Raw genomic sequence first — 25,778 nt, 5'->3', positions numbered from 1 at the left:
CATTTGGGTGTGTTCACTGAAGACTGGATTCCAGGGCCCACTCGTCCTTGCCAGACTCCCAGCGGGATGCACCTCATGTGCCTCCCTCTCACCAGTAGCACCTGCATCCTTTCTGCCCTGCCTTGGTTTATGCCACTGGACCACAGGGCTGTTGGTTCTGGCCAAACTTATACTGGGAGTACGCCTGATGGGAGAAGGACAGGGCCTTGCATCCCTGGAGGCTAAAGCAGGCCTGTCCAGTCATGTCTGCCTTTGGAAAATGTTGTAGTCTACGATGTTTCTGTGAGCTTGTTAGGCTATTGTGATGTTTCACCATGTCCTCCCATCAAATGAAGTTGCTTCAGGGAAATGCCCCTCCATGGTCCTGAACGCTGCTCTCTCAGCTTGGGGGATGCTCTCCACAGGCTGCTGCCCAGCAGTCTCCACCTCCAGTCCCCATCATGCTCTCATTGCCATATGCCTGTCTGGTTTCAGCTCAGGTGTCCCTTCCTAATCTCTAGCATCACGTTAACAAGAGGTATCAGGAAACAGCTTTGTACCTGCAAAGCCCTCCCTAATTCCCCTTCCTGTAAGTGTTCGTCCCAGGCTGGCGTTCTCTAGGTAGAGCACACCCATCTTAAGAGCTTGCCACAGGAGCTGTCCCTCTCCTTCTCGAGTTTTGGGAGTGCCCTGGGAGGGCACAGACTGTAAATTCTCTCCTGGTGTCTTAGGTGTAATTGAACCTCATTAAATATTTAAGTTTAGCATCCGAGGGAAGACCACCTCACTTGACTGCTGTGACACACCCTCCTCCAGTGCCTTGGATGTCTCCATGCAGGTGGCATGGGTTTTTCTCTCCACAGTGTTGTCCTCTCCTGTGAGCTAAAGAATTAATGAATTATTAAGGGTATTTTTTAGGTGATTGGCATCCCATCTCTGAAGAGGCGAAAGGTACTTGTAAATCTCTTTTCGTTTGATTAAAAAGGGTAAAGAACAGACCTTCCTCTTAAGGCAAACGTGGATTCAGTTCTCAGACTGAATCTAAGATTCAGGGTCTTGCATGTGGTGGCCTTGGGCTTCCGCGTGGGTCCCCTCCCTGTGGCAGCCTCTTCCTTGGAGGACTGCTCTCTCCATCTGTTTTCTGGCCATTTGATAGCTGTGCCTGCAGGTGGCTAGAGCACCCTGGAGGGAAAGCTATCTCCCTGGTCGTGTTGGTTTCTTCAGCCTTCAGGTTCACCCTCCAACCAGAACCCCAGTGTTGGGGGCATGTGGCCAGGACCTGTGTGCTGGGCAGTTAGCTGCCTGCCCTGGGCCCACAGGTCCAGCTCTCCACAGCCCCCAGTGGCAGACTCACAACCAAGTTGCTTTACGTAGCAGGCGCTCCCCTCGTGCTTTTAAGATCTGATGATTTGCCAGAACTGCATTTACAAAAACCTTTGTGGGAACCTTGGTTTAAATTATACTTGGACTGAATAATAAAGTAATTCATCAGCCAGTAAATTGCCTAGCATATGCTAGGCATAAAGCTGTTTCTTGATCCGCTAACTGTGTTCCAGGATGGAACCCGGGACAGAGCCAACTCACCGTGGCTTTTCTTGTCTCTTCTGCCTGCCAGAGTTCTGTGGTCCTAAAATCTGCCCTCTTTTCCCAAGTCTCTGACTGACTTCCGCAGCCAAAGAGGTTTTCTTACCTGTACCAAACTCCTAGGTTCATTACTGGAATTGCTAATTAGATGCAGGCAGCTCCTGGCTTACCGTCTTTCTTACTCCGGGGGCTGGGTTTAAACTGATCGTTCCTTTTTCTTGCCAATAGAAAAGTGTCAGAAACACAGTACACACAAAGAATGCAGATAGTATATGTTTGAGCAGATGTTTCTTCTCATTAATAGGGAAAGTGTTGGAACTCTTGGGCGGCACTACACTGCCAGAAAGGGGAGAGAGAGAGAGTTAGTGTGTTTCTGGAGGACACTTTGGCAGTAAAAATGTGTATCCCCTGACCTGCAGTTGTCCTGTTAGAATAACTGGACAGTGCACAAAGTCACCCTTGTAAGGATGTTTGTGGCAGGGTTTGAATTGTTGCTTTGGCCTGAAGCAGGGGTCATTCAGGTGTGGGGACTACGCAGGTGGGGTGCTCACGCAGGCGCTGAGCAAGGCTCTCACGCGTCCCTGTGCAGGTCACAAGAGGTGCCCCTCTTTACAATAAATAAGCTTTGAAAAGCAGGTTAATAAAATGCTAGAGGGGCCAGCCCCATGGCATAGTGGTTAAATTTGTGTGCTCCTCCTTGGCGGCACGGGGTTCACAGGTTCAGGTCCTGGGTGTAGACCTACACACTGCTCATCAAGCTATGCTGTGACGGCATCCCATTTACAAAACCAGAGGAAGACTAGCACACGTTAGCTCAGCAACAGTCTTCTTCACCAAAAAAGATAAAATCGTAGGTCGAGTACGAATTTGTTTCTAGGTTGTCAGCAGTTATCTTGCTGGATTTCTTTAATCAGCAAACATGCATTGCTTAAGTTACCAAGAAAATGTTGTTGGTGAGCACGAGGCTTTGCCCTGAGCACTCAGCAGTGGACTGTGTGGGCCATTTGAGGACCGGCTGCCAGCCTTCCTGCTCCTCCCTGCCCTCCTGGCGCCACTCGCCAAAGAGAGTTACCACCTTGGCTTGATGCTTCATGAACCACAAATGCAAAACAAGAATTTTAATGTAAATGACATATTTAGGGGCTTGCAAATCGTCCTCTCTCCCACACAGGCAGCGGCCCCTAAAGGCTCAGATGTTGTGAAAACCTGGTTTGTTGCTTATTGTACTGTAATCCTTCCGCATGAACTCCATGGCGCCCGCAGCCCCTGCTGACTCCTGGCCGGCTCTCGCCTCCTTGCCCTGTCCCTTGCCTTTGGTACCTGATGTCTCTTTTCTGCTGGGTAAGTCTTTGAGGAGAGCAGACACTGGAGCCCTTTTATTCGGTGCATAGTGTGGCTCCCCAGCCAGCCTGACCAGTCTCCACGGAACCCATCTGCTGCCTGATGTCTCACGGTGGCTTTCTTTCCCTTGTAGAGTGCCCGGTGAAGAATGTGATGGGATCAGTAGCATGTCTGCGGAGAGTGGCCCTGGGACGAGATTGAGAAATCTGCCAGTAATGGGGGATGGACTAGAAACTACCCAAATGTCTACAACGCAAGCCCAGGCCCAACCCCAGCAAGCCACCGCAGCCAGCACCAACCCCCCGCCCCCGGAGACCTCCAACCCCAACAAGCCCAAGCGGCAGACCAACCAGCTGCAATATCTGCTCAAAGTGGTGCTCAAGACATTATGGAAACACCAGTTTGCGTGGCCTTTCCAGCAGCCTGTGGACGCCGTCAAGCTAAACCTCCCTGTGAGTAGCGTGGGCTGAGCCCAGGCCTGCTGTCCTCCAGGTCTCCTCCTGCGTTGCTCCTGGGGAGGGCGGACCCACAGGGAGGGTGGAGGTGCCTTTGGACTCCTTGTGAAAGTGTGGGGCCCAGCTCTGAACTCCAGCGCCCCCAGGGCCCTTCCGTGAGGGGTTTCAGCAGTCCCAATAAATGGAAATAGGGAAGCAGAGAGGACGTGCTAACTGGCTTAAACAGTAACTGGTTCCTTAGATATTAGGCTCCCGGGAAAAATTGTGTAGACAGATTGAAATGGGGGTGAAGGAATGCTTACAACTTTCCTCCTGATTCCGTGGGGAGCTGAAGTGGGAGCACTTGGTAGTCCGGGCCTCCCCTTCCCAGGTATGGTCACCTAGCCCAGGAGAAGTAGACATGGTTGGTCCAGCTGCGTGAAAGGGGGGACTGGCTTATTGTAGCACCTTGCCTGGTTCTGGCATCATCATTATCACCCAGAGCACAGGGCAGGAAAAGGTACTGGAATATCTCCCAGGCAGCAAGTACAAGAAAGTAGCCTGGCTAGAGAGATGGGGTGTTGCTGCAGCTGCACAGGCCATGTCACCCTGAGGTGCAGCTTTGCCCCCAGCTTCCTCTGTGTGTGCCCTCACGCCTGCCTGCCCTGTTGTGGCCACACTGCACTAGCTCCTATTCTTTTGTACCCCTATTCCTCTTCTCTTTCCCTAGAGAGTTTTCTGTTTGCCCACATCCCTAGCAGATGGTTCTGGAAACTCAGCTTGTATCTCTGACTAAACCTTGAGGAGCAAATGGGACATGGGCTTTAATTTCTTCTTTCCTAAGAATTGTTTCTTGGCATCAAGGACTAATTGCCTTTAAATTGTCCTCTGCTGTTTGCCAGGTCTCACCGCCCCCCAGGCTAGGGAATTGGAATTAGATGATGTTGCTGTTGACCCAGGCCTGGGTCTGTGAGCGTTAGAATGCACAGGTGTGGGAATTTCGGTCTCTGCCTAGAGTCCCATTTCAAGAAGGATGAAATGAACACACCAGTGTGAGGACCCTCCTGGCTTAAAAGCCACTGTGTCTGCAACAACTGTCCACTGCTATCTATCTGCTGAATATGCGTCATAGGCATTTAGGGGAATAGAGAGTCAGGAGGGGGCACTCCAGGTCTAGGTCATGAACTGGCTCTAGAAAGGGGGGTGGAGGCCAAAGAGGGTTCTCTCCAGATCCGGGCTTCAGAGGCTGCGCTTGCTACTGACCACAGTGAGGAGTAGAGGCAGCCAGCCTCGCACTGGAGGGAGGCTATTGGGAGAGCTTGCTCCACCAGCCTCTGGCTGGGCTGAGCTGGGCCATGTAGGGTCCACAGTGAGGGTGACCTTCCCAGAGCAAATGCAAAGGATGGGGAGAAAAGGGGCTGGTGTGGCAGGTGGGGAATGGAATCCGGGGGGCAGCGGAGGACAGCTTTTATGGCACCAGAGGGAGGTGGGAGGCCTACAGAAGAGAGACAGGCAAGTCACCAGCAGAGAGCAGTCCCCCACATTTCCACATCAGAGGCTGCAGGGAGGTCAAAGAGATGAGGATTCCGACCTGACCCTCCTGTTGGCCTTTAGGAGGGCATTGGTGACCTTAGGAAGATGTGACGCAGAAGTAGAAACCAGATTCGCGACGATGTGAATGAGAAGGTGAGGATGTGAAGCCATCATTTCAAGAAATTTGGCTTTGAAGCGAAAGTGCGGCAGGACCAGAATGGAGGAGGGGTCGGTTTGTTACAGGAAAAGGCAGAGGGCTGAGAGGGTGAAGACAGAGGAGAAAGGGGGGCTGGAGGGCCCAAGATCCCAAGAAGGCAGCATCCCAGCCTACAGGACAGACACTTGTGTGGGATCTGTCAGCCCAAGGGGTTTGGGAGTTTGAGGTGGTTCTCTGTGAAGTGGATGCCAGGCTCCCCATGGGCCACAGTGAGGGTGCTCGGTCTCTGTGACTGTTTGCATTACCCTCAGCAGTTCTGATGTAGGAAGAAGAGGCCTGTGAATGGTGGCACTGATGGCAATATCTTCAGAGAGCTGGGAGAGTGAGGAGCTGACCCGGAGGGGCAGGGGTGGGGCTGGGTGTGTGGGAGCAATGTCATGCTAATGCCCAGTTTTCCAGGGATCTTCCCCCTCCAGAAGATGTTCATAGGGCCACCTGAGAAAGAGTTCCTTCTTTTTCTGACGCCTTCCAGATCTTTCCCTTGTTTGGGCCTCTGGTCCCTGCTGGACTTTTCACTAGAATGCCTGCCTGTTTTGTTCATACGCATGTACAGTTGGAATGTCATTCCCCTAAACCCGCTGCTCCCTTATCAGCCCCTCCCCCTTTTGTCTTCATCCCACTTCCTCCATCCTCAACTGCTGTCCTGTTTGCCCTTAAGCCACTTGACACACCGTGGCCAATTGAAGCACCTGACACCATTCTAAGAGACCTTTGGCCATAGAATAAAATCTAAATTTCCACCGGGGCAGATATATGTGGACTTAGTTCTCTTGGGAAAGGTGGTAAGAGCAGAGTATAATATAGAAAGTCTGGTTCAGTCTCCCCTTGCCACCTCCTGCCAGGGCGCCTACGTGTGTACCTGCAGCCCTTGTCGGACGGGGCCCTTATGCCTGCCTGTACGTGTAAGCCAGTGGCTTTTCTTCCGTTCTCATGGCTGTGGAAGCAGCTCAAAACCTCACACCCTGTGCTTGCCTTTCCAGTATTGTTCCCAGGAAGGACCTTGGCACTTGCTAAGGGATAGGCCTTCCCCTCTGCTCTTGGGCTCCTGCTTAGACTTGGTTCTGATGCCCACTCGAGCCTAATGCGGGAGCCTCAGAGAATGTGATTCTCAGTGGAGATGATGGGCTGCAGGCAGGGCGACCTGCCTGATCTATCCTCCAATTCCTCCTGTGGTTGTTTTTAAAAATAAAACATTTGGTTTTAGAATAGGTTTAGATTTAGAGAAAAGCTGTGATGAGAGTAGAGTTTGATTTGAAGGACTTTGGGACATCTGCACCTGTCCTCTGTCTCCTGTTTGGCACTTACAGAGGAAGATCTGGAAGTTTGGGAGTGGGTCTGCTGGATTTATTTATTTTTTTTTTTTTTTAAAGATTGGCATCTGAGCTAACATCTGTTGCCAATCTTTTTTTCCTCCTCCTTCTCCCCGAAGCCCCCCAGTACATAGTTGTGTGTTGTAGTTGTGGTCCTTCTGGTTGTCCTGGGTGGGATGCCACTGCAGCGTGGCCTGAGGATCGGTGCCCTGTCTGCACCCAGGATCCGAAGCAGCAAAGCCATAGGCTGCTGAAGCGGAGCGCACGAACCCAACCACTCGGCAACGGGACTGGCCACTGGATTTCTTTTTACTGAGGATTGTGGAGGCTATCTGGATTCCTCACTTGGCACTTAACCTGGGTAGTTATTCACCTGTATCCAGATAGTAGTGGGTCCTTGGTAATAGCCTGTATGCAAGTAAAAGACATGGAAGTCTGCCGGACTTGACTGAAGGTGGAGGCTTCTGCTCTGTGACAGGGAGCGAGGGATCAAGTTGTTACGGGTGAGCTCAAATGTTGGTTCCATCAGATTTTGGATTTTGTGGTCATGTAAAATTTCAAATGGTGGGTTGTTTTACTGGATAAGAACCGCTTTTTTAAAGGCGGTATGCTTTCCCCATTATTTATTAAAAATGAAAGGATATGTTAACATAGGAAAAAAAAACCCATAGATCTCAGTAAAGGCAACCTGTTCTCAGATAGGGCAGTTGGTAAATTTGCACATTTTCCCTCCAAATTGCCACTAGCATTTAGGAATCCTTCCCTGATCCACTTTATCTCTGGGTTCCCCTTGAGATGGCTCACTGACGCTGTGGAAGAGGAGCTTCGGTCTCTACTGTGGCTCTGGCCTGTGTGCCTGTGGAGTGACCTGGAGTGAGATCTGCAGGCCCACCTATGAGTACCACATGGCTGTGGAGGTGACACTGGCATTTTGCTCTCTCTGCTCTCCAGGATTACTATAAGATCATTAAAACGCCTATGGATATGGGAACAATAAAGAAGCGCTTGGAAAACAACTATTACTGGAATGCTCAGGAATGTATCCAGGATTTCAACACTATGTTTACAAATTGTTACATCTACAACAAGGTGCGATGTGGGGGCCAGGTGCCCTGGGGCAAGGGGAGGAAAAGGCGAGAATGCCTGGAGCCCCAGGCAGGGGCTGGGAGTGAGTGGGATTGGAGTCTGATGGGAGGAGGAGAGGGGGCAGAGGTAATAGGACCTGTGGTTTTGCCTGTGGCAGGGTCTGTTTGTTTCTTGGGGAGAAGGGTGCTGGCCGTGTTTTACCTCCAAGCCATCCTTGTTAGCTTGAAGCATGTGCTTTTGATGCCCTTGGGATTTTGGTTCTTGAGCATGTCTCACAGAGAAGATGTGAGAAGGACAGTGATGACTCATTAAAAAGTCTGGGTGATGTGAATTGTCAGGAAGGAGCCTACTAAAATGTAGTTGTGTAAAGATGTGCTCAGACAGAAACCTTGATGTGATGCTTGATGCATCTGGAACTGTGGACATGACCATTGACAACTTGTGGCCATAGAATCAAGTGTCCCCAATCTCACATGAAGGTCCGAAGATGACTTCTTAAGCCAGTAGCCAAACCTTTGAGCTCAGCTTTGCCACGAAGCTGGATCATTTGTTTACAGTGCATACCACAGATGTGATTAAAATCAGCCTTTTCAAATAGAACAGCCCTGGAGGGAAACCATACAGAGCTCAGCTTTTGACCCCAGCTGGTGTAATGGGTGAAATTGGCCTGAAAGGGATGGAGAGGTGAATTTCTTGAAGTTTACCATGTCTTTTAAAGTTTCAGCTCTTACCACTAGGTTTAAGTGAAGTTTGGCACAAACAAGATTCTCAGTTTAGAGCTAAGTGGGAACAGCATGTTACAGATGAAGCAACAGAGTGGGGACCCATCAGGCAGTGCAAGATGGGCATTTCCCATAGCCCCGGTGAGCTGCCTTGGAGGTATGCTGGGGGACACCATCGGAGTCCTGCTAACGTAGCTGTGGCGAAAAGTATGTGTACTTAAGTACTTCTAGTGGAGTTGAATTGTGTCAATGGAGGGCCCCTGTCCATGATTGGCAGAGCTTGTTAGATGCTTAAGGTATTAAGGATGGTTTCTCAGATGAGCCAGAGCTTAAAAACTAGAGAGGGAAGTGCTGGCTCACATATCTGCAGGCACGTGAGCTTCCATGATGCCTCGTAGTGTAACTGTGTTGTGGCCCTTTGGAGTTCAGATCTAGGAAGGACCCTGAATACGATGCTTCATGCTTTAGGGCAGAGAGTGGCTGGCATGGGGTGGGCAGCTCTTGCTCTGTCTAGAAGGTGGGGAGGGCTTTCCAAGCCTCATCCCATGTGTCTCCTCTTCCAGCCTGGAGATGACATAGTCTTAATGGCAGAAGCTCTGGAGAAGCTCTTCTTGCAAAAAATCAATGAACTGCCCACAGAAGAAACCGAGATCATGATAGTCCAGGCAAAAGGAAGAGGACGTGGGAGGAAAGAAGCAGGTAGGGTGCCTCCAGTGCCCCCAGCACTGTTGGCCCCACACTGAAATAGCAAGGACATTGGCTTTATTTCTCCCCAGTGTTTGCCCCTTCCCAAGTTCAGTGAAGTGCTAGGAGTGCTGGGAAGACAGCTGCGTTGTACGCTGGCTGTCGTGTTGTTCTTTAGATATGATGGGGCCCCGTTCAATGCTGGACCTGCCCCAGAGAGTCACATGACTGTGTGACCATTCCCCCAAAGTAGAAATAATTGGGCCCACCTTTTTTGATGGACTTCGGTTACAAAGGATGTATAACTTTTTCAAAGCATTTTTAAGTTATTTGAATTCTTCACCCCACCAGGGCCTTAGATAGTCTTTGCTTTTCCATTTTAATAAGATTTTATTTTTTCCTTTTTCTCCCCAAAGCCCCCCGGTACATAGTTGTGTATTCTTCGTTGTGGGTTCTTCTAGTTGTGGCATGTGGGACGCCGCCTCAGCGTGGTCTGATGAGCAGTGCCATGTCCGCGCCCAGGATTCGAACCGACGAAACACTGGGCCGCCTGCAGCGGAGCGCGCGAACTTAACCACTCGGCCACGGGGCCAGCCCCTGCTTTTCCATTTTAGAGAAAAGAAACTAATCTAACCAAAGATAGTCTAAACTAATATCCTGACCCTAGAGCCTTGAGGTTTATTGGAGTTACCTGAATGCACTTGTATCTCAGCTGTGCCTGCTTTTTGATGCCCAGTCTTCTGAAGTCCAACCCTCCTTGTCTAACTCAGCACCACCCCATACCTCCCAGCCAACACAGGATTCCGAAGGCCAGCTGGTAGGGAGTAGCCCGCTCATGAAATGTTTCTGTCTAGGAAGAGCTCTTAACAGCTGCCCTGTGCATCTTGCCATTCACGGCTCTGTGCTGCAGAATGGCCGTGGCGGAGGTGGCTGTGTTGTGAGTTGTTCGCTTCTCTAAGGAGCAGGCTTTCACCTGACTTCCCACCCTGCTCAGAAGTGGTGGCTTCATGAGAGCAAAGGGGGTCAGCTGGATCCCCTGCAGTGCTGAGGTTAGCCAAGCAGAGCTAGTCTCCAGGGTCACCCCTTAACCGCAGAACCTGCCGAGAGGCGTCCACTATCCATCTGTAGGTCCAAGGAGCCCTGCCCTCACTCCCTGGGACCAGGGCTTTGGTCTGCCCATGGGGCAGTTGTGTGTTCGTGCTCACCCACATAGCTGCAAGGGGGCAGTCTGAGTTGGTCACGAAGAGTTGTCCAGCCTCCCCCCATGGCTCAGGGAGGTGGGGGCTCGCCAGTTTCCAGAGACCTTGGCCAGGGCTGCTGAGGCCAGCCTCTTGCCAGAAGCACTTACTCAGAAGGCAGCGCTTCTGGGAATGAGGACAGATCTTCCTGAAAGCATCAGGGAACATTTTTTTGCTCTCCATCCACACAGTCCTGGTGCTGACTCTCAGCATGTGTTTCTGCTCCTTCAGCTTAGGCTCCCATGCTTGTGAAGGGGTCTTGGTGCCCGAGTTGAGACTTGCAGCCAGGACACCCCAGGAAGCTGTCTTGTATTCCAATGCAGTGAGCTGCTACTCTCGGAGCCCCCAGGCAGTTGGACAGATTTGGTCGAGGTCTGGGGTATTTGGGGTGTTCTGTCGCTTAGGCAAATAGTTCTGGTGACACTGTGTGCCATGCCCATGCAGATGGGTGCTCGTCATCCCCACAAGGTCAGCTAGCATGTGTCAGACATGGGATCTAACTACCTGTCGTTTTTATGATTGATAGGGACAGCAAAACCTGGCGTCTCTACGGTACCAAACACAACGCAAGCATCGACTCCTCCACAGACTCAGACCCCTCAGCAGAACCCTCCGCCCGTGCAGGCCACACCTCACCCCTTTCCCGTGGTCACCCCAGACCTCATTGTCCAGACCCCTGTCATGACAGTGGTGCCTCCCCAGCCACTGCAGACACCCCCACCGGTGCCTCCCCAGCCACCGCCCCCACCCACGCCAGCCCCCCAGCCCATCCAGAGCCACCCGCCCATCATTGCGGCCACCCCACAGCCTGTGAAGGTGAGCATCCCGTGCGTGTGTGTGGCCCAGCCTGGCCGCTGGTGGGCTCCTTCCCCTCCTCGGCCAGCCTCCACCCTCGTCCAAGCTGTGAGGCTTGCAGGAGCCAGTCACCTGTCCTTGCCAGTGCTTCATGGAGAGCCTGGCTGGACTCCCAGGACACTTGTGGTGTTTTTGGAGGCACTGTGCTGTGTTTGAATCAGCACAGCCTAGAAGCTGCTGCCCTGCTGACTCCCAGATCCCACAATCGAGTCATCTCCCAGGGGCTGCTGCCCCGCCTGCTGTTAAGTTAGACTCTGTGTTTGCAGGCGCTATCTGCACAGTCTACACTGGGCCTCTGGTGGGCACCAAGTGACAAGGCTTGGCTCTGGGAGGAGAGTTCTGTGGCGTGAAGTAGGAAACTGCGCCAGGAGGTTTCTTCGGCCTCTGGGGAGTAGATCCCACACACAGCTGTGTGCTTTCTCCTGCTACTGGCCGGGTCGTGTCCTAGTTGCAGAGCAGAGTGGCGGGACAGGGTCTCAACGTCCCCAGTTCTTCACCCATGGGATTATCTTTGGGGCATTGTTCCCCATAAGTGTTGGGATCCTAGAAAGGATCTGGCTTCACGAGTGCCCCTGAGGGTGAGGCCGCTGTGCCGGCTACCACCTCTGACCTTGCCTGTCTCACCTATGTCTGTGCTCCCGGCAGACAAAAAAGGGGGTTAAGAGGAAAGCAGACACCACCACCCCCACCACCATCGACCCTATTCATGAGCCGCCCTCGTTGCCCCCGGAGCCCAAGACCACCAAGCTGGGTCCCCGGCGGGAGAGCAGCCGGCCTGTGAAGCCCCCAAAGAAGGACGTGCCTGACTCACAGCAGCACCCAGCGCCGGACAAGAGCAGCAAGGTCTCAGAGCAGCTCAAGTGCTGCAGCGGCATCCTCAAAGAGATGTTCGCCAAGAAACACGCAGCTTACGCCTGGCCTTTCTACAAGCCAGTGGACGTGGAGGCACTGGGCCTGCACGACTACTGCGACATCATCAAGCACCCCATGGACATGAGCACAATCAAGGTGAGCAGACACGCCCCTGGCGCTCGGGTGGGGCTCCCTGGGACAGGGAAGGGCAAAACCTCCGAGGCCTGTCCAAGAGGAGGGCCCAGACCTGGGGCTCCTGGGCACTGGGCCCTTGTAGCTGTCTGGACTTCTCTCTGCAGCCCAAAGAAGCCCAGCGCCCCCTGCTGGGAATTGTCGGGGACATCCTCTGAGACAGTGTGGTGATTTTGGTCACAGAAAGCAGAGCCCACAGGCACCTTTCACACAGCAGGTGCTCCAGGAGAGTTTGGGGGTTGGTGACTTTGCCAGGCTCTGTGTCACGGAGAGAGCCTTGATGTCTGCTTGTGGTAGAAGGCACACGACAGGTGCTGGCGTTTTTGTTGTAGTACTTTGAGGCCTTTTTGGTTTTGTTTATTTTGAACTTTTTTCGGATTTTTCTTCTTGTGGGAGTGGAGTGAGCCTGTCCAAACACGGGACAGGCAGAGCAAGGGACAGTGCTGTATTCCTCTGGACTAGTGTCCTGTCCTCTGTCACTAAGACAGATGTCTGCCATGTCAGAACTTTACCTAGCCCCATCTTTATGGTTCTGGCTTAAGGTCTGCCTCTGTGGATTCTGTATCCACTTGCCCCCTTGCCAGTCACAGTGACCCCAAGTGGGTGGGTTTGGATGTTGGCAGGGCAGATGCTACTTGCTGTTGAGTGCCTCCTTGTCCAATTGATGCTGAGAAGTAGGGTGATGGCCTCTCCCCACTGGGGTCTGGGTTAAACCCTGAGCCACTGAGAAGCTGACTTGCTCCTCCAGGTAGCCCTCCCTGCCATCGCCTCCCTGTTGGAGCAGGGGCAGACATGGCTAACCGGGAGCTGTCTTATCTTTCCAGTCTAAACTGGAGGCCCGTGAGTACCGCGATGCTCAGGAATTTGGTGCCGATGTCCGATTGATGTTCTCCAACTGCTACAAGTACAACCCTCCTGACCATGAGGTGGTGGCCATGGCCCGCAAGCTCCAGGTGAGGCTGTGGAAAACTGCAGGCACGGTGTCCTGCAGCAGAGCAGGCTGGGGCCCTGGGCGGGCTGGGCCTCTGTGGGCCTTGACAAATTGTATTTCTGTCACTTGCTTTGGTATGTTCTTTTGGAAGAGTGGACTCAAGTCAGGATTATGTGTACATTTTATGTTGGGATTATTATGGTCAAAGCAGGGTGGTTGGTTTTGGTCTTGGGCGTTTTGGGTGTGGTTTTGGGGTGTCCCACTGAAAGCCCCCTCCCCCACCTGCATTCGGTTGCCCTGCCGGAAGAGCGCGAGTGCTGTGCACGGCCTGTCTCTTCTCCAAAACAGACCTGTCTCAAGTCGGCGGGGGACACTCTTGCCAGGTAGACACTTTGTCACAGTTGTGAGCTGAAGTAACTGCTCAACTGTGGACGTTTCTTCACCAGAGTCTTGAGCCTTTGTTTGCCTTCCAGCTGCAGAGTGGCTGCTTCTAGATATTCCCTGTGGCCACGATGCCCTAATGGGTGGGACTGGTGGCCCCTTCAGGTTGGTCCCGGGGGCTGCACGCTGTAGAGTGCACACATGGGTGGAAGGGAGGGGGCAGGTTGCAGCATAAATGTGTGAACTAACTTCACTTTTATTTTTTTTTAAAAAAAGGAAAAATATGTACCTGATTTCAACAGTGGTTGTCTTTGGGTAGAAAGATCAGAGGTTAAAAATTGTGGAGAATAAAGTCGATATCTAGACTGTTACAATCTGCTTTATTTTTTAGTTCTTTAAAATTAAACATATAATAGAAAAATGCCCAGCCCTCTTTTCCCCAAGGCCCCGGGTTGCTTCTCTTTCGGGGTCCAAGCTGCCATCACAAGGTACAGGCTCTCTGGCCAGAGCTCAGGTCCAGTCTGCACATCCCACATCTGACCCCCACCTCACAGATCTATGGGACTCCTCACACCTGGCTTACCCAGCCCTCTGTGAAGTGCTGCCAGGGCACAGGCGAGGACCTGGAAAGCCTTTGGAGACCTGTGGGTCCCAAGTCAGAGGTCACTTGAGCCCTGCTGCCCACCTGCCTCCCAGCTCTGTTAGCTCCGCAGGTTGTCCCAGACGTTCCACCATTGCATCTCCCACATCCTCATACTGGAGCCCAGGCATGGTCTGCCCTCTTCTTCGTTCGCGTCATGTCTGGGTCAGGGGCTGCCTCTGGCTCAAAGGATGTGTCCTGAAACTCTGGGAGGAGAAAAAAGCTTTTTACTAGCATGGACCTGGCAATTGTTATTTAAACTCACACTCAGACTGGAACATTTTAATTTCTACTGCTTGTTTCTTGGTTTTGTTTTCCCAGTTTTCCTCTGGGGTGTGGGGCTCTCTTCATTTGGTGCTGTCTCTCTGTCCTCTTCAGAAAGCTGCCCTGTCACTATTTTGCTTTTCCCCTCCTTGAAGGAACTCAGGCTTTGTGATCTCACTGCAGTTCTCACACGTGGCCGCCAGGTGGCATGGTGCCCTCAAAGCTGCACTGCACCTTAGACAGACCCGCCTCCCTCCGACCTGCCCTCATGAGGACTGGGGGGTAGCTTTTACTCAGATTGATGTCCATACCCTTTATTTGCCCTCATGCAAACAAGTTCTCTGCCAGCAGCAAAGATTGCTATTTTGAGCTACTTTATTTAAAAAGAAGGAAAGCATCCTTTAATATATTTTAGCTGTCTTCCTAATTTTTGTGCCTGTTTTAAGGGTTTTTTTTGCCTTTTTCTCCTTCTGGGAAGTGGCATGAGCATGTCCAAACATAAGGTTTACCCATAGCAAGGCCACACAGCGGCTTCTTCCTCAGCGCTGACTCCAGACACCAGGCTGGACTGGTTGAGGTTCTCTCCCTCAAGGAGGGCCCACTTCTGGCGGGTTGACTGGGTGAGCTGCTCAGCACGGGGCTGCCTCTGCCCCAGCCTGCTTTGCCCACTGCAGGGTGCATCCCCATGTTACTGAAGGGAACGTGCCAGGAGGGGGGTGGGGGTGTTTCTGCTTCAGTGGCAGAGTTGACAGGGCGGATTCCCTGTGTGGGCTTCTTGTCTGGAAGGCAGTGTTTGTGGCATTTTTCGCTTTGTTTTTCTTCTCTCTCTCAGCTCTCCAGGATCAGCATGGCTCACGTGGCTCGATTCCCCACCGGGAACGGGGAAAGACAAAGTCCCAGCCTTTGTTTGCCTCTGTAAGAGGTGTTGGGACCTACTCTCTTAATTAGGCTGTGCGCAAGGACTAGGATTTACCTGGGAAGTGATATAGACAAGGATCCACTCTGTTTTCCTCTTCTAGACTCTGAATTCTGGGCCTTTTGAAAATGCACATCCTGTCACCAGGAGCCTCTGGGCCTCAGGGTTTCCTCAGGAGCCCAAGAGTGGCTTGGGCTGAGGTCCGCCAACCCAGCTGGTGGGCCCAGAGTTGCTCGTGGTACTGCCTTCTATGCTCTGTTTTGAAATGAATAATTTAGGAAGTTTGGTAGCCATGTGGATTACCAGCGTTTTATTTTATTTTATTTTGTTTTTTGAGGAAAAGGTGCAAATTCAAGGTGGTATACAATTGGTTTTACATGAAGGAAAAATTAAACTGAAAGATGTGTTGGGATCCTGCGGTAGATCCCAGAGGCAGGAAGCTGTCAAGGGGGTGTGTGTGTCTTCCACTCACGGCTGCATCCTCAGCACCTGGCACCTAGTGGGCCTGCCACTGCCTGCATTCCAGCCCCCTCTTCCCAGCCTCAGCACCCTTGGTGTTGCCACACCCCATAGCAGTGTCCAGGCTTGGCCGAGGAGGGGCTAACGGGGCCATACTTCCCTCGAGGGTCTCCAGCTGCAATGGCTGCAGGTTGCTTCACCTGAGGGGAGAGTCTGGGCACTGTGACCTTCCAGTACTTGAGCATCTCTTTTGCTCAAGGGGTTGAGGGGCATGCCTCCTCTACAAATCTGATGCAGCCTGGAGTACGTGACCCTGGTCGGCATTCTAGTGAGAGGAGATACTTGGTGTGAAACCGGTGTGGTTTGCTGATGCAAAGATTCACAGTGTGACCCAGATTGTTGGAGTGGGGTGGAGCTGACCCCACTTATCTGGAGACACTGCCGGCCTTAGTGTAGGAGGCCCTTAGGGAGTGGACAGAGGCGTCAGGGTGAGTTGTCCGTCCCCTGTCCCCACCCCCCCCCCAATGCCATTTTCACAACAGCCACGGCCTGTTGGGGAGGGACAGGGATGTCCCTGTGGCAAGGGTAGTGCTGTCTGGCAGCTGGCAGGGGAGGCTGGCCGCACAGACAAGTGGCATGAGACAGCTTCTGCTTGGCAAAGGGTCACCTCCCAGCAGTGCCAAGTGCTTGGCCTGATGCCGCCTCAGGCACACTTCTCTAACGTGCTCCCTGCTTTTGGCAGCAGACCTGTCTCTGCCGGATGCTCGTACGGGTCAGTTGGGAACCTGAATCTGCCCACATCTAGGGTGCCGTAGGCAGGGAGGGCCTTGCTCACTGCCCCAGTGGGGCCTCTGCCTGGTGTGAAGCCCCGTTCTCCATGGCAGCCTGGGCAGTAATGGTCTCTGGTCATGTGCCGTCTGCCCCCTCCCCAGAGTGTCTTCTCTTTTGCCCTCAGACCTGCTCCAGTATTTCCTTCTGAATAAATTAGAAAGGCTATTGGTCTTACTACTTCACAGCAGAGTCCAGGCAGATGCCTTGCCGGGAGGAGGAGCTGCCTCAGAAAAGGCTGCACAGGGCCATTGAGGGAGTACAGGGGACAGCACCATAGTTGTGTGGGATGCCTGCCCTGCTGCCCAGGTCGCCCTTTCTCTCCCAGGTCCCTAGAGGAGGGGAAACCTGAAGCTGTTTCCAGAGACATCAGGAGGGGCTTCTAGGTCCGGCTCTATCAAATGTGCCCCATTTTGAAACGGCAACCCTGGAGCTCGACGCCACGTCCCTCCTGGGCTGCGCTGCTCTCTGAAGCATGCTCCTTCATTGGGGAAAGCCCCTTCCATTGACTGACTTATACCAGGCTTAAAGCAGATCCCAACATCCTGCTGGAAAGCCAGCTTTGTTCCTTCTGCTGCTATCCTTTGTCCTGAGTCGTCCTTGGATTTATGATGATGGAGCCCCTCGGGTGGGGAAGGATCTGCCAGCTGGCTAGCTAGGCGGCACACAGCTGGACCCCTAGATGCCCAGGCAAGGCTGCTGCCCCCTAGCTCTGTGACCCCACACAGTTCCATCAATTCCTGGATCTTAGAGTTGGAAAGTCTCAGAGTCTTCGGGGGCGGGATCCTGGGCTCTATAGCCCCGTGATCTCTGCTTGGGTTGCTTGTACCTCACAAGGCTAGCTCCCTTCTTTAGCCTGTCCACAGTACTGCCATATCTGCTGTCCTGTACCTTTCTCACCTTGCTTTGCATGCCTTGGAGACATCTTAGCTAGTGGCGTGGCTCTGCTCAGTTATCTGCCCCAGAGATGATCTGAGGAGTGGGGAGGCAGACAGAGACAACATGCCCACTGCAGCAGAGGCTTGGCCTCCTCACTGGCCGCAGGTTCTGTGCCAGGCTCATTCCTATGGCAGGGCCTTTGCATGTGCTGTTTCCTCTGCCTGGGCACTCTTTAAAACTCCCTGTGGGATTGTGAACCATAAGTGGGCAGAAGCTCCTGTTCTGTTCACTTTTGTATCCCAGTGCCAGCCCTGGCATCCAGAAGATTCCCTCAGGATGTACTGAGCGAGCACTGACCTGATGGGAGCCTCAGGGCACTCTTTCTGTGGGTCCTCCCCTTGGCCCACCATCTATTGAGGATCCCCACACTGACATCCTCAGTGGCTGGCTGCCTCCTCTGACCTGGGTCAGCTGGCCTTATGTGGGTGTCTCTCCCAGGGATTGGGTGCCAGGCCGTGTCAGGAGCACCTTTCTCTTCAGGGTGAGACTTGACAGGAGTGTTAGAAGAGCTGTCAGGGGGGCCCTAAGTGGCCCCTCTCCTTTGTGGCAGGGAAGGGATCACCGTAGGCCCAACCCTCTTTGAGCTTCCTGCTTGCTTTCTCTCAAGTTGACCCCAGCAGCTAGTGAGGCTGGGGTGATGCTGGGCACAGCTCAGGCCCCCTGCCCACATGCCTGGGCACCCTACAGCCCTCATGGGCACGGCTTCCCCCCACCCTCCCCCCCAGGATGTGTTCGAGATGCGTTTTGCCAAGATGCCAGACGAGCCCGAGGAGCCTGTGGTGGCTGTGTCCTCCCCCGCAGTGCCACCCCCCACCAAGGTTGCAGCCCCGCCTTCATCCAGTGACAGCAGCAGTGATAGCTCCTCGGACAGTGACAGCTCAACTGATGACTCTGAGGAGGAGCGAGCGCAGCGGCTGGCCGAGCTCCAGGAGCAGGTGAGGGCACAGGCAGCTGCGTTCCCAGTCCTCCCAGAATCCCTTGGGCTGGGGCCGTCTCCCCATAGATCTCCACGAGATGGTTTTGGCTCTGAGTTCAGCAGGAGCAGAATTCCCACTGGTTCCCTTGTGCTAGGTCATGTGCACACTGTGGGTATGGAGGTAGGGAGGCATGGCTGGTCTCTGGGCAGAGGCGAGGCTTCTGGATCCTTCCAGTTTCCAGAAGGAAGGGGCTGAGGCGGGGTGTCTGTCTCTCCTGGGGCTGCATGGTTGCTCTTCTGCCTACAAGCTGGCCATCAGGTCCTCAGTGCCCAATGTGTCTGCTGCACTCTTACCTGGCCTCCTAGGGATCTTCCTCCTGGGCCCAGGATGGCCTTGGGGCTCAGCATCTGACGGCTTAGAGGGCTCCTCTGGCAAGGAAGACACTGGGCACCCTTGGTGTCCAGGGCCTGGGTGTGCATGGGCACTTTGGCAGTCTGATGAGATGGCAGGTCTTGGAGCTGAGGCCTAGCTCCCTCCCCTGCCTCCCTTGTCCACGTCCTGGCAGTCCACGCAGAGCCCAGGGTGACAGGCGCATGTCCTGCCTGTCTGCTCCCCAGCTTAAGGCCGTGCACGAGCAGCTCGCAGCCCTCTCGCAGCCCCAGCAGAACAAACCAAAGAAAAAAGAGAAAGACAAGAAGGAAAAGAAAAAAGAAAAGCACAAAAAGAAAGAGGAAGTGGAGGAGAGTAAGAAAAGTAAAGCCAAGGAGCTGCCTCCCAAAAAAACCAAGAAGAACAACAGCGGCAGCAGCAACGTGAGGTCTGTGCCCCCTGAGAACGCCCGGGTGGGCCCCTGCCTGCCACGCTGGGTTGAGAGGCTGCCTCTCAGCCCTTTTCTCTCCTGAGACTTCTGCTCACTGTGTTTGGCGCGGGAGGGAGGATAGCAGGTAGTGTGGTACACGCAGTGAGGACAGGCCACAGCAATGCCCCTGGGATGGCGTTGCCAGTGTCCCCAGTTTCCTCTGAAGACTAGCCAGGTGGACTGTGGAAGCCCCCCAAGCTGCACATGGGGGATGGGCCTCCGGGTTCCTGATGTTGTCTGCCTTGTCCCTTCATAGCAAGAAGGAGCCGGCACCCACAAAGAGCAAGCCTCCTCCTGCGTACGAGTCGGAGGAGGAGGAGAAGTGCAAGCCCATGTCGTATGAGGAGAAGCGGCAGCTCAGCCTGGACATCAACAAGCTCCCCGGCGAGAAGCTGGGCCGCGTGGTGCACATTATCCAGTCACGGGAGCCCTCGCTCAAAAACTCCAACCCCGATGAGATCGAGATCGACTTCGAGACCCTGAAGCCATCTACCCTGCGGGAACTGGAGCGCTATGTCACCTCCTGTTTACGGAAGAAAAGGAAACCTCAAGGTGCCCTTGGGCTCTTGGGCGGGGTAGGGTGTTCCCAGTTCCAGCTGAGGGGGTTTGCTGGACAGGTGGATGGAGCAGTTCCTCCTGCCTTTCCCTTAGTGAAGGCCTCCCTGGGCACCCTCAGAAGTTTGCCTTCCAGGCTCAGCTGTCCCCATCTGTGGGCTCTTTTCTAGTCATAAAGCCTGTCTCCTAGACATAGAAACCTCTGGAGGGTTGTGACATCACACTCAATCCTGGGCTGTCGGTTCCTTTCTCAACCACTCTGGCTGATGGCCGTCTGGGGCCCCACCTGCACCTTGGTGTCCTGAGTCTTGCTCTAAGCAGCAGCAGCTTTCATCCTTAGCTGCCTGTGGTGGAGTCCTGCCCCAAAGCCATCCCTGCCTCTTTGGGGCCTCTGGGGGGTGAGGCCAGGAAGAAGGGCCTTAGGTGGGCACTGCACCTACATGCTGTCCTTCACCAGCTCCATGTAGTCCTCTTTTTGTGACAGTCTTCCAAGCAGCCCTTCCGTGTTATAAACACCTTGTCTTGGCTTCTAGCTTCTGCCTTAAGACCAGGAGGACACAGGATCCACATCAGAGTGTGGCTCACAGCCTTTGTCCCAGCCCATAATGGCTCCTGGGGGCCTGGGGCTCTTTCCTTGTCTTACTTTTTCTCTGGCTGTCCTGTCCCCTTTGGGTCCTCTTCACCCACTGCCAGAAAAGTTACTGAGAGAGTCCAAGCCCAGTAGTTCTTTGTGTTAGGGAATTCCATTCTGCCTGGTCTCTTAATCCTTGATGAACCCTGCAGAGGATCTGAAAGATTGGAGGGGCCTTGAAATTCCAGCATGAGCCGGGTTTTTGGCTGTTGTGCAGTAAGCTAAGCACCTTACTGCTGGGAAATGTGGCCCCGTTGGGTCTGGGACAATTGCAGCTGGCTGTTCGGAGCAGCCCTGTGACTCACGGGGCGTAGACTGACTCCCCACTGGCCCTTCCTCCCGGCAGTTGGGGTTTGCCTGTGGCTAACATAAGCGTTCTGGGTCGGGTCCTGCCTGATGCAGTCCCTGTTGCTTTATTGTAGCCGAGAAAGTTGACGTGATTGCCGGCTCCTCCAAGATGAAGGGCTTCTCGTCCTCGGAGTCTGAGAGCACCAGCGAGTCCAGCTCCTCTGATAGCGAAGACTCTGAAACAGGTTAGGCATCTTCCTTAGCATCTTGTTACACTCCTGCCTGTGCTCGGCACTGCTTAGTCCTGTGTCCAGGCTGCTAGAGACTGGAGATGGCAGTCATAAGAACTTGCTGAGCCCTCCATCTGTCCGTCTACCCCACCATCATGTTAATCCTCTAACTGTGGTGGTGGGTAGCCCTGCAGCCTTTCCCCGCCCTTGTCTGGGGGTAGGATGAGTGGCCAAGGGTGGTGGCATGGATCTTAGCGTGACCCTCTCCAGCCCCACAGTCTTCCTGCATCCCAGTCGCGTGCCGTGCGGCCTTTCTAGGTGATATGCTTCGGCAGGTGTGGAGCAGCCTGCTCTTGGCCCTGAGGCCCCCCGGGCTCAGGGCACTGCCACTCTCCCCAGAGTGTGCTCACTGTTGTGTTGGCTGCCCCTAACTCTGCATGCACTTGGACATGCGTGTCCTGTGCCTCTAATAGTCTCTTCTCTCCATGCTCCATGGGCCTGCATATTTGACCCCCGTGCCCTGGCAGAGCCCATTACCCACCTGGGCAGCAGCTTTAGCTTGGAATGTGGGGGCAGGTGGAGATTCTGGGAGCTGCACAGTGGTGGGGAGCAGGGCCTTTCCTCCAGATGTGCGTTTTCCTGATCGTTCTCAGGGGAACAGATGCTCACACTGACCCAGAGGAGAGGCTAGGAAAAAAGCCTGACCACAAGCCCTTGCTGTGAGGTGGAGCTGACATTTGTGTCTCGAGGAGTAGGATGGCCCCTGGGCAGGTCTCCTTCCATCAGCCGAGCAGACTGTCTGCAGACTGCCAAGAGGTCGCCCCAGGCCTCAGGCGTGCCACTGCAGGCAGGCTGCCCCCTTGCATATCCACAGTGGGAGGTGTGTGTGTGGGCAGCAGAGACTCTGGCATGTTCTTTCATGGACCTGTCCTGTGTCTCATATTTTATTCTAACTGGACATAAACGATAAGTTCCACTTAATCAGTTCCTGTAAATAGTGTGACCTGGTGATACTGTGGAAGTTTGAGGATCACTTAGAGCAGCTGGAAGAGATGCTGCTCCATGGCATGTGCTCACACAGGTCCTCATGTAGGCTCAGCTGCCTCAGTCCAGGGGCCTCAGGCCTTGTCTCTGTTCCTCTTCCCTTTTACAATGAGGGCACCAGGCTTCCCCGGTGAGAGTGGGCTCGTCTTGGAGTGGGTAGGGCTTCTCCAGAACTCCCAATGCTCTGGACTACCTCGTTTGCAATGAGATGAAGTTCATTAAGCTGTGTTCTGCATCTGTTGAGTTTCTGGTGTGGACAGAGAGGCTGCTGTGGGCAGTTTGCTGGATGGAGGCCTCTTTTTTTCTTTTTTTTGGGGGGGGGAGGAAGATTAGTCCTGAGCTAACTACTGCCAATCCTCCTCTTTTTGCTCAGGAAGACTGGCCCTGAGCTAACATCCATGCCCATTTTCCTCTACTTTATACATGGGACGCCTGCCAAGCCATGCGGTGCCCTGTCCACACCCAGGATCCAAACCGGCAAACCCCAGGCCGCCAAGAAGTGGAATGTGCGGTGTCACCCGGCCAGCCCCTGGATGGAGGCCTCTTCACCATCCTTTGCTCTTTTTTCTTTCTTCCTAACCACCACTCCCCCTTGGCTTTTTTATCCATCAGCCAGCAGAGGGCACCGCGCCCCTGCCTGCCCAGGAAGGGCAGGGCCCACCGCCCTCAGCAGGGTGAGTGGCTGTGTTCTCCTGCCCAGTGAGCATCCCTGCTGGCTGCTGACTTCTCCTTTTTGGTGCTAGCTGCGCCTTGGGTTTACCTGTGCACTGGGGTCTTGCACCTCCTGCATTTTCTAGCAGGCTGCTTCTGCTAGGGGTTTTGTAGCCTTTTCTGCTAAGGATCTGAGCGACTGAAAGAAAACCCCACAGGCTGAAATTGGCAGGGGACTTGACTATTAAAATACAGCATGGCCAAGGGGGCACTGCTGTGGCTCTTTGGGGCTGTGACCATCATGTCCTCATGTCCTGATTGTGAGTCTGTGACTTTGTCCTTTGTCACTGGCCCCCAGGCTCCTCTCCAGGGTGCATTTGTGCCAGGCAGGAATGCTCATGGCCTCCTCAGTGCCCTGCATCTCGCCTGCTCTGGAGCAGCCATGACAGCATTTCCAGCTCTCTGCTGCTGCTGTGATTTTTTTCTTTATTTTTTCACATTTTTTTCCCTCTTTTAAAGAAAGTGGAAAGATTGTGCAACGAGTAATCTGAGAGTCCTGGGAACAGCTGTCCTGGCAGGAAGGAGGGTGAGATTTACAGTCTTGGAGTTGCTGGCCTGCAGGCTCCCAGGCTCCAGCTCTCTGGCCTTGGCGGCTCGCTCGGCTGCCTCCAGCTCCTCCCTCTTCCCAAGCGCCCTCTCCACCTTGAGTTTTGTGAGACTCCCTTTTGTCTTAGTGGTCCTGGCTTTTCCTTCACCGTCTGTGTGCACTGGAGAGCTCTGTCATGGGCCAGCTGGGTGCTTCTGCTCTGGGGAGGGACCCACTCTGTGAGTTTGTGCTCTCTGGGTCTCAAGGCAGGAGCCTGTGCTCCTGCACCACTGAGTGTGATGGCCATCCATCACCCCATCCTGAACAGGAAACTGCACTAGCTTCCTGGGCGCCTCCTCCACATCTGCTCATGCTGGGTCCGGGGAGCCAGGCGGCCCTGGTGTCTGTGTCCAGTTATAGGCGATTCTGCCTTGGAGGGATGAGGAAGGGTGGGGGGCACTGAAGGTATTTCCCTTGGACTTTTGGGGCTTAATTGTTTTGCCCTCCATGTTCTTGTGTTTCCATTTGGATTGGAGCCGGAATTCCTGAAAGGGGCTATTTTTGTTATTTGTACTAAGGGTCAGTTCTGCCCACGTGGCCCCGAGACATGAATCACCAAAAGAAATGGCACAGAGGCACTAAACTGGGCTAGAAGGGGAGGTATGTGGACCCCTGCTCGGGCCACAGGCTGGTCCTTGTGGCCAGGCTGCAGTTCAGGAAGGCCGTGTACCCACAGACTCTTTCCCCGTTGGGTCCCAGGCCTTATGTCGTGTGTACCCGCCTGCTAGGAGCAGCAGCACTGTTTGGCCAATCCCACCACATCCTCTGTACCCAGGTATTACTTGGGGTGTGGTCTGTTGCTGATCTTCCTTTCTGGCTAAAGTCTAGATCTACTTGAGGGCTCAGTATTAGGAGGGGCAGGGTACAAGTGCCACCCTCCCACCGCCCTTAAGGCGTCTGTCAACCTCGGCTAGGCAGACAGAGGCTGGTGCCCTGGTTTCCCCTTTCCACTGCCATGTCAGGTGGGCTGTGGGTAGAGCTGTGGCCTCCCTGTCCCCAGTGCTAGGATCACGTCTGCCTTGCTTGTGGGACCAGGGATGTCCCAAGACTTCTGTCCAGCTTTCACCTCATCACATTGCTGCTATCTAGCTCTTCCCAGATGTTACAGGTTGTTGGACAGTGGTAGACATAAAGCTCGTGTTCATCTCAGGAGCACCCCCTGCCCCCAGCTACCTGGGCTGGGACAGGGGTTCCAGGAGGTATGGGGTGATTCTCTTGGACTTAGACCTGGTCTCATATTTGCAGTGGGAGCACACTCCAGCTATTTTAGTCTCCTGGTTTCCTTTTCCCAGGATTGGAGCATGTGGGTGTTTCTTAGTAGCTCCGGGGGAAAAAGGAATGCTTGATGTTTTGGAAAGATTTGATCTGGAAAGTGCAGACAGAGGCCGTGGGGTGTTCTTCCCAGACAACCAGCCTCGGCTTCCGACCCCCAGGGCCTTTGAGGGACTCAGTTCAGGTCCCATCTTGGGGCCTGCTGCTGCCTGCTCCAAGGGTGTGAGGCTTGCTCTCAGGAAAGGGGGAAGGCCCTGCAGGGGTCGGGGAAGGAAGAGACCTGGAGGACAGAGCTGTGGCCATCTCCCTGTACCCCCAGGTGACCCCTCACATACCCACACACGCATGGGTCACAGCTGGAGTTATTCTGGGGCGTTACGGAGGGCGCGCCTTGTGGAATGTGCCCTGAATGGGATGGGCGGGTTTTTCCCATGCGTGTGCTTGCAGACTATGGGAGTGCAGCGTTGGTTCCATCCGTTGCTCGAGCTGAGGCGTCTGCTCTGCTGTGTGGGTGGGAACCAGCTCCTCGCCCCTCCTCACTCAAGGGGGACCGCATTCGATTCCCTGGAAAAAGAAAGGATGACTTTCCTCCTCAGTCTGTTTTTTTAAATTTTTTTCCTTTCTTAACAGTGTGTGTAACTGATTTCTCTTTTTGTCATTTGTTTTTTGTTTCTTGGGGTTTGTAGGAATGCAGAGACCAAGCCGTTAGTGGGAGTGCTATACTCCAGAGACCCTTTCTTGTGGGGGCTTTCCTTACCTCTACCCAGGCTCTGATGAAGGGCCAGCATCACCTCCCTGAGACGGACAAGGGCAGAAGGCAGACGGAGTGGGGGGGATAAACTCAGTCCTGGGCACCTGAGGGCGCGGCACACTGGGCTGAACTGCAGGGGTGACGGCGAGTAGGACAGGCAGGGGCATCACTGGCTCGAAGACCAGTAAAGGAAGCACCAGCGTGCGCGAACTGAGGGCGCACACGGAGCTCGTTCCTGGAAGCAGTCGTTCGTCTAGAAGCACACACAGGCCCCAGGCCGGTTTTGGAGACGTCCGCGTGTGCTGGATCCGTGGCCCTTCTGAGGGGAAGGTGGGTCTGTCCCCGTCCAGGTCTGGCCAGGCAGGGCGCAGGGTTCTAGTCTCAGGCGCTGTTCTCTCGTGCCTGTCAGCACGTGGGGCACAAGAGGCTGGCTCAGTCTGCAGTTCTTCTGTTCTTGTGACTTGAACGGTACATTCCACACCATTTCTCTCACACTGGTTTCTCTCTCCCTCTATGTAGGTCCTGCCTAATCATTGGACACGGACTCTT

The 25,778-nt window shown here is 53.9% G+C and overlaps 1 protein-coding gene and 1 long non-coding RNA gene across 2 annotated transcripts in view; both read left to right on the top strand.

The window, feature by feature from the left end:
* Window positions 1-25,778, top strand: part of BRD4 (bromodomain containing 4) — an 82,858-nt gene that overhangs the window by 45,122 nt on the left and 11,958 nt on the right. Inside the window, exons 3-12 of the mRNA XM_014734742.3 lie at window positions 3,038-3,356; window positions 7,350-7,487; window positions 8,770-8,905; window positions 10,655-10,944; window positions 11,629-11,991; window positions 12,852-12,980; window positions 18,111-18,320; window positions 18,920-19,119; window positions 19,418-19,713; window positions 20,770-20,880. Of these exons, the coding sequence (XP_014590228.2) occupies window positions 3,072-3,356; window positions 7,350-7,487; window positions 8,770-8,905; window positions 10,655-10,944; window positions 11,629-11,991; window positions 12,852-12,980; window positions 18,111-18,320; window positions 18,920-19,119; window positions 19,418-19,713; window positions 20,770-20,880 (2,158 nt within the window). The 5' untranslated portion in view covers window positions 3,038-3,071. The remainder of the gene's footprint in view (window positions 1-3,037; window positions 3,357-7,349; window positions 7,488-8,769; window positions 8,906-10,654; window positions 10,945-11,628; window positions 11,992-12,851; window positions 12,981-18,110; window positions 18,321-18,919; window positions 19,120-19,417; window positions 19,714-20,769; window positions 20,881-25,778) is intronic.
* LOC138919900 (uncharacterized) lies at window positions 13,391-13,713 on the top strand. Its single transcript, XR_011430442.1, has 2 exons — window positions 13,391-13,504; window positions 13,616-13,713. It is a non-coding gene; the product is annotated as an uncharacterized lncRNA (long non-coding RNA).

Source organism: Equus caballus, chromosome 21, assembly GCF_041296265.1.
Source record: "Equus caballus isolate H_3958 breed thoroughbred chromosome 21, TB-T2T, whole genome shotgun sequence".
Classification (NCBI taxonomy): Eukaryota; Metazoa; Chordata; class Mammalia; order Perissodactyla; family Equidae; genus Equus; species Equus caballus.
The sequence above is the reverse complement of the archived record's forward strand: the minus strand, read 5'-3'. Positions and strand labels throughout refer to the sequence as shown.